The sequence below is a fragment of the Phaethon lepturus genome, unplaced genomic scaffold (genome assembly GCF_000687285.1).
Source record: "Phaethon lepturus isolate BGI_N335 unplaced genomic scaffold, ASM68728v1 scaffold5686, whole genome shotgun sequence".
In the NCBI taxonomy this organism is placed as follows: Eukaryota; Metazoa; Chordata; class Aves; order Phaethontiformes; family Phaethontidae; genus Phaethon; species Phaethon lepturus.
Window position 1 is genome coordinate 5,092 of NW_010543993.1, and position 8,348 is coordinate 13,439.

Here is an 8,348-nt window from a genome sequence, read left to right on the forward strand (position 1 = left end):
ATAGTTCACTGTCACTTGGGAGATTCATGTTTATCTATCCTTTGTAAACATTGCGGAGTAATTATCAAGAAATATGTTATAGTTTCAGATAAAACTATAGTCTTATATTACTTACACATTTTATCATATTATTTGTCTTTAAATTAATCAGAATTTAATAACTGAAAATTTTGCATTGCTGGTGATTCAACATGTGAAAGCCAAGCAAATTTATATGAAAATCATAATAATCATGCTGTCATTTTGTAGAATTTACTTGAAGCTATGAAAATGTCCAGGAAGGGAGAATAGAGCACTCCTTTATATTTCCTTCCCTCTTTTATGTGGATATTGGTCTTTTTTCTGTTACACTTCTTCCTATCCCACACCCCATTTCTTTTCCCAAGTCTTCCTTTCTCTTTTTCTCAGTGGGATTATGGTATCACTGTCTTGCATTGCTGTTGTTTCTCCCCATCTATAGTTACCTTAACGATTTGGACCGCATAGCAGATTCAGCCTATCTGCCAACTCAGCAAGATGTGCTTAGAGTTCGAGTCCCAACAACAGGGATCATTGAATATCCATTCGACTTACAAAGTGTCATTTTCAGGTAGAAAAAAAGTTTAACACCCATTTGCTTTCTTTCTATTGTTCCCTTTTACATTAGTAATACCATGTATAGGATACTGGTTAAAAGTACTTTTAAAAGTAGTTTTTCAATGGTTTAAAATTTGAGCTTTTTCATTTTATTTTCATGTTTTTGTCCATATATGATTAGCAGCTGTTGTTAAAGATGTCAAGAGGATGAGAGAAAAACAGACTTGTCTTTTTCTGAAGATAATTATTATTTATAGAAGAACTGGAAGTCATTTTTCAATAAAATTGGTATATCAGTTTTATTATGAAGAATAAATTATGAAATGTAAAGGTACCACTTCTGTACTTGATTTTTAGAGAGAAGTGACATTTTGTAAATTTAATACCACTCCTACAAATAATTTTCCCCACAGGGTCATTTTGAGTGCAAATATAATTGCTTGAAGAATAACTATGCAATTACAATTTCAAGTTTCAAGTTCAAGTTTCGAGTTCAACACACCTGAGTGTCTAGTTACATTGAGACCCATAATGAATTGGGAGTATACCCTGCCAGAAAATTTGAGTTTTTATTTTGACTGTTAACAAGTTCAGTAAATACAGATTGTATTCTATTTATACTCTTAAAATTAGGCAGCCTTGACAAGTTTGGAATTTTGACTGGTAATTTCTTGGGAGAAAGGCAGGCCACCAACTTCATTCTGTGGACATGTGTTTCTGCTGAATATACAGGGCATACATTCTAGAATCATAGCTCAGAATCATGAGAGTTTTGAATATCAGAAATCTGAGGGTTTCGAGACCCATAATAATTCAAATTCAGAAAGCACATCAGACTAAAAAGCAAATATGATAACCTGTTTACTTACAACACATTCCATTAGTCTTCAATACGAATGGCAAAATTTTAAAGAAAAACAAACCAAATTTTGTTTTCAACTAAATCCTTTAATTCAGTGTTCCATATGTGATTGTATGTTTATCTGCTAAGGTATTTGTGGAGTTGATGAGATCATTGTTAATTTTGCAGAATGGTGGATGTAGGAGGCCAACGATCGGAAAGAAGAAAATGGATACATTGCTTTGAAAATGTCGCATCTATCATGTTCCTAGTAGCTCTTAGTGAATATGATCAAGTACTCGTGGAGTCAGACAATGAGGTAAGCAAGCGTCAGCATAAATCACCAGTTTTTAAGAAAAAAAACTTTCATTAAAATTAATTTTAAATTTTAAATATTATTTAAAATGTGATTAAAGCACAAGTTTGTAGAGAGCTTCAGTAGAAATGTGTGTGTTTTTACATAATTATCTGGATATTAAATTCGTTGGACCAGTAAAGCATGATAGATAGATTAATGCTAAACAGCAAAACTCTTAAGTTGTTAGTTAGTTCTTTTAAGACATTTTCAAAGCAGATTGGCTTGCCCAGTCCTGGCTGTTTTCCAAATGTCTATCAGCAGTCATATGCAACTACATGTAATGAAATGAGAAGTTCTACAAGGTTTAAGAGGCTAATCTGATATAATATTAATAATAATATGACACAAACTGATCTCCTCCATGGAGGGTCAGTGGAACCTATCTATTTTGTGTTAAAAGTGGAATAGTTGACTGTAGAGAAATGTTCTTATTGTAGCTATTTGCATAGTTAGTGTTGTGTAGCAGAGCCATAAAAACAGACAGTGGGAATTAAACCAAACTTCATAGGTTCTTTGCTAGAACCGACCCTAAAGTAGTAAACTTCATTCCATTGACTTAAAGTATAGCTTTTACATTGGCTTATATTTTCTACTTGTATTTCTATTTCAAAGAATAACAGAAGTAAGAAACTCATGGGTGGTGATGTATGAACTAAGCAGATAAAATGCAGTAGTACCCAGTGTTTTGTATAGTTATACAAAGTAGGGGGGGAATTTAATATTTGGATTTTTTTCTTTCATGAAGACTATTTCTGTTATTCATCAAACTTACATGAGTTACTCACCAGCACTGTTCTGTGCAAGTTTTTAACATTCATTTACAAAAGTTAGATGAAAAAAAGAAAACATGTTAATGTTCTTCATGATTGTGTATATATGTTGATTTCATTGTTTAAGAGAAGGATTGACATAGCAAGGTAAAACAGATGTCCCTGGGCAGTCATAATTGTATTCTCACCTTTCTTAAGTATTAATTTTTTAAGAAAGACTGGGAGCTCTGAAAGCTTTTAAATTTATACTTTTCCCATAAAAGAAAGAAATCTCATTACATTATATCAACAGCCATCTCCTTAAAAAGTACAGCTGTTACAAAGAAGACATTTTCAGTTGCTTATATAGTGAATGCATCTTGTAATTTATTTTTGTATTCTGTTTATTTTTGTATTTTTTTGAACTTGGTGGGTATTGGAATGTTTTTATTTTTATTTTGTAAGACATATATCTTTGATGTTGTGGTGCAAACAGTAATAGAGTCTGACAACACGTTATAAAACAAAGCTTTATTGAGGAAGTAAGAAAGATTCCCCCACATAGTGACTCACCCAATCACTGATAGTGAACACAGGATCATAAGCAATGCCATGGCTCTGGTGGACTGCCAGGGACATTTGGTGTCTGAATCATCTGGCAGAAACAGCCAATAGCGCAAATGCCTTTTGAATGTGGAGAAGAGTTGCGACAATATTGGTCAAGGGGCAGGGTGTCAGGAGACAGGCTGCCCAGGGAGGAGGTGGAGTCGCCATATCTGGAAGTGTTCAAAAAACAAGTGGATGTGGTGCTTCAAGACATGGTTTAGGGAACATGGTGGTGCTGGATTAATGGTTGGACTTGATCTTGAAGGTCCTTTCCAACCTTAGTGATTCTGTGATTCTGCGATTCCACCCCTTGATTCTCTCAAATCATCATGTGACATGGAGTTATAGACTAGGGTGTTATTTTGGCGGGTTGTTATATAATAAGCTAGGTGAGGTTGGTGTTCCGACGCCTGCAGGGTATAAGTTACATAGTCAGAAGTCAAAAGCTGGTGCATCATGAGGGGTACCATAGAATCATCTCTATCAAGTATCAGTTGCACAGGCATCTGGGAGGTGATTGCTATGGCGCCTTCTCAATTGCTACAAGAGAGGCTGCGAAAGAGATTACAACCAGCATCCGCTTATATCTAGTGGCCCTAACCTGGGTTGGGAAGTGACCATGACTGGGAAAATGCTTTACAACACAATCTACAACCCCATCCACTGATACAAAACAAAATATAAACAATGACAATAAAAAAGGTAATTGCAAAAAGTACAGCCAAAATCTTTTGACAGCTGCCCTGAGATCTGGGAACCAAGAGGAACCGTGACCACAATTTGCCAATCCCCCAATCGATATTTTCGGTTGCCACCTGATGCAAGGGCTTTAGTTGTTCCTGGATTAAGGTCGGTCTTAATGCGTAGATCTTGGTTGACATAGACACAGCAGGTAGTATTTACTAACGTGCAAATGCCACCTTGCGTGGCCAGCAAGTACTCTAAGGCTAGTGGTTTTGAATGGTAGTCTGTGATACTTGATCAACTTCTTGCTGCAGTGCTTGGATGGCATCAGTTGTTATGTTTTCTATATTTTCTAGGGTAGCAGAGAGACTGATGATCACTTTTTCCAGCTCGGAGACCCCTAGCCAAGGAAGGAGAGTCCGTGCAAACTGGTGAAATCTGGATCCCCATTCTACCAGGCTGATGTCGCAGGGCATCAGGGTAACTGTGGACATGGGTCACGTAGAGGTTTCCTTCAACATGCATCCCAGGCACTATTAGTCCGGGTGTGCAGGACCCCTCTCTTGGCATGGTAGGTTTGCATGGTGTAGGATGGACCCCGCCGCATGGCTTGTAGTTGATCACGGGACAGATCATAGCCCATAAAGTTCTGGAGGACGTAGAATTCTGATCCGTTCTTTACCAAGGTGGCAGCGGGTAGTTGGTGGTTGAGAGATTAGCTCGAACAGAGTAATATCTGACAAATGTTTTAGGTGCATGGCCCCACAATTCCACCAATACCAGCATTCCCACCACAGGAACCCCTTGGTGCCCAGATGCAGGATGTTGTGTACAAATCCAACAATCAGTTCCCTTTCTGACATTTGCCAGTGCCTGAGATGTGAAAAGTAACAAGTTAGGATCCCAACCAGCAAGGTCCTGGTGGACTGTCCCTAAGAACAGTATCCACAGCATATTCAGAAGAGGGGCTTGCTCGGAATAACCAACAATAGTACAAGTAAAACAACTACAGTAAACAGCAATATAGCAGGAGGATTTTTCCAGATTGTTGTGGTAGAGATAAAGACAGTTTAAGAGATAAAGCAAAAGCTGTGCATGCAAACAAAGCAAAAAAGCATTCACTACTTCCCGTTGACCGTCAGATGTTTAGCCATTTCCAGGAAAGCAGGGCTTCATCACGTGTTAACAATTACTTGTGAAGACAAATGTTATAACGTTGAACATCCCCCTCCTCTCCTCCTTCCTCCAGCTTCTTGTGCACCTCAGCCTACTCACTGGCGGGGCAGTGTGAGAAGCAGAATAGGCCTTGATGTTGTACAAGCACTGTTCAGCAATAATTAAAACATCCCTATGTTATCAACACTGTTTTGGTCACAAATCCAAAACATAGCACCATATGAGCTACTATGAAGAAAATGAACTCTATCCCAGCCAAAACCAGTACACAGATCAGTCCATTTGTCCAGGGTGGTCCAGTAGTTGGGCTGAGTCAGTGGCTCCAGGCTCATCGTGGACAATATCACTTCCTGAAATGCATAATCACTTCTAAGACAGCCCAAAGGGGCAGTCTGTGGATCCAACGATGAGATTTGGACCCTGGTGTCCACAACAAAGGTGACTGAGTGACGGTCACTCATGACAACTTCTAATCAGGGCTAGGACATAGGGTACACAAAAAGCTCTGCCGGGAAATAGAACCAGGAGGTGTATCTCCTAGTGGTGGACACCCACCCACCAGTTCTCAGGCAGCACCTTAGAGAGGGGTTAGAAGCCCCTTAGAAGGAGGGGCTGAAGGTGGGGTACTGCAAAGCTAACAGGGAAGGGGCAGGGCGGGGGGGAGGGGAAGGGGCAGGGCATTTGTTGTCCAGGTTATCCGGCAGCAACAGCCAATCGTGCAAATGCCTTTTGAATGCAGATAAGAGTTGCACCGCTCCTTGGCTCCACCAATGGTAGTGTGATTTGAGAGAATCATACCTTACATGAATAATATGGGCAGCACCCTGCCTACCCTGCCAATGTTGGTCAATACTACACTGTCAATATTGATCAAGGGGCAGGGTGTCAGGAGGTAGGGTGTCAGATGTGATGTTAATTATTTTTCTCAGTGTATTGATCTAACAGAATCACACTACCAGAACTGTGTTTTTAACTAGAGCCCAAGTATGGAACATAGAGTGGAACATGAATGACACAAGGAAAAATAGTAGTGCAAATAGCTTGCAGCATAAAATGTATCCTGCTTAATGGGGTAGAGAGAGATGAATTTAAGACTGTAATGTGTGCTATACATAGGCTCCTAGTCTTTGTGAACATTTTGGTTTCTGGTAAATGTAAATAAAAATACATTGAAATAGTCTTTTTAGGAGAAGAAGATTAAAGAGAAACCTCACTTTCACAATTTTGCATGGATGTTAGTGTGTTAAATTATTTATAACTTGGCCATCTTCTAAAGAAGATGGAAGAATATCTTCCTGGGCTTTCAGTGTATACAATCTTGTCCTTTGTTGTTATCAGCTAAAAGTGTTCACATGTTACAAACTGAATGTAACATATAGACTGAACATTTCCCTTCTGTCTTGGGCTCTCCTACCACTTTGAAATGACTGAAGTGATATTATTCCATGACGTTTTTTCAAATCTTATGAAAAAGAACTTAATCATAAAGCTGTCCTGATTTTTCATGTTTTCACTTTCAAAACAAAACGTATTGGAGGTAAATGTGGAGGTAAAAGTTCTAAAACTCCTCTTTGTATTGAAGATGGTTCTTCTGCCTCACTGCTAAACTATTTATGTTCCTTATTAACATTATGAAAAACTTTTGAAACTTTTTGTTTTTCAGTTTGTAATATGTTCATAACTGTAATTCAAAGCATTTTTTCTGTCATACATACAGAAACTTGTGGCACATTCCAGCAGCCTTAGGCCTGTGTTCCTCTAGCTCTTGGATGGATCCAGCCTGTCTTGGAGCTAAACACCTATCAGGGCAGCTTAGTTTTGGCTTTCAGTAAGCTCTATCCTGTCTATTAGACCATTGTGAGACAGATTAGTTTTACCCTACTGATGATGTGTTGTTGCAATAGTATTCCTGTTCAGTAGGAGAGGAACTGCAGATTCAGACCCCTGGTGCATGCATTTCGCTGAGGAGCCACTGACATGAGGCTACCATCTGCAGGCTTATGACTGAATGCCTCTAAGTCAAAACCCCACCTAGACGTAGCAATACCATGGTGCCACCAGCACCTCATTGGGCTCGTGATAGTCTCCTGCCTGCCCCACATGGGGCGGGCCCGGTGTGAACCACTGCTCGTGGTTGAGACTGGAGAGGTGGACAGATGTGGCGCTGCCTCTCCTCTGTCATGTACCACATGATCATGGGGCACCCAGTGCTAAATCATTCATAGACAACCAGAATCTGGGTCAGGGTTTCATACGTAGCAGACCTGCTCCCTTGCTGTGATCTATTGAGAATCACCTGTCAACACAAGCTTTTGTAAAGAACAAAATAGCAAAAATTAAAAAATAAAAAATTGCATGCATTTTTAAAAAGGGTAGCAAGGAGGACCCTGGGAACTACCGACCTGTCAGCCTCACCTCTGTGCCTGGGAAGATCATGGAACAGATCCTCCTAGAAGCTATGCTAAGGCACATGGAGGACAGGGAGGTGATTCGAGACAGCCAGCATCGCTTCACCAAGGGCAAGTCCCGCCTGACCAACCTAGTGGCCTTCTATAGTGGAGTGACTGCATTAGTGGACAAGAGAAGAGCTACCGATGTCATCTATCTGGACTTCTATAAGGCCTTTGACATAGTCCCCCACAACATCGTCCTCTCTAAATTGGAGACATATGGATTTGATGGGCAGACTGTTCGGTGGATGAGGAAATAGTCGGATGATCGCAACCCAGAGGGTAGTGGTCAACAGCTCAATGTCCAGATGGACCTGTTGGAGCACGTCCAGAGGAGGGCCACGAAGACGATAAGTGGGATGGAGCACCTCTTCTATGAAGAAAGGCTGAGAGAGCTGGGGTTGTTCAGCTTGGAGAAGAGAAGACTCCAGGGAAACCTTATTGCAGCCTTTCAGTACTTAAAGGGGGCTTATAAGAAAGATGGAGACAGTCATTTTAGCAGGGTTTGTTGCAATAGGACAAGGGGCAATGGTTTTAAATGAAAAGAGGGTACCTGATCTAGTTGAAGATGTCCCTGCTCATTCTGTATAGATGTTTTTAGCATACCAGAACACTGCTTTATTCCCATCCGTTTCCCTTCCAGTCCCAGAAAGCAAGAATGTATTTATTTATTCCACATAAAGCAAAGAGTATTTTTCTCAGAATGTGGGTGACAGAAATATGAAAAAGTTTTAAATGTATTAGTTTTCACCTTCAATTAAGATATTTACAAGAAATATTATTCTTACTCCTCACTGTGACGTGACAGGTTCATTAAGGAAGACAAGAATTGAACTTGGTGTTGTGGTTTAACCCCAGCCAGCAACTAAGCACCATGCAGCCGCTCGCTCACTCCCCCATGGTGGGAC

General features: G+C 39.9%; 1 protein-coding gene across 1 annotated transcript in view; it reads left to right on the forward strand.

The window, feature by feature from the left end:
- Positions 1–460: 460 nt before the first annotated feature.
- Positions 461–8,348, forward strand: part of LOC104621898 (guanine nucleotide-binding protein G(q) subunit alpha) — a gene marked incomplete at its 5' end in the record, with an annotated part of 19,764 nt that continues 11,876 nt past the window's right edge. The window contains 2 exons of the mRNA XM_010288522.1: positions 461–589; positions 1,607–1,736. Of these exons, the coding sequence (XP_010286824.1) occupies positions 461–589; positions 1,607–1,736 (259 nt within the window). The remainder of the gene's footprint in view (positions 590–1,606; positions 1,737–8,348) is intronic.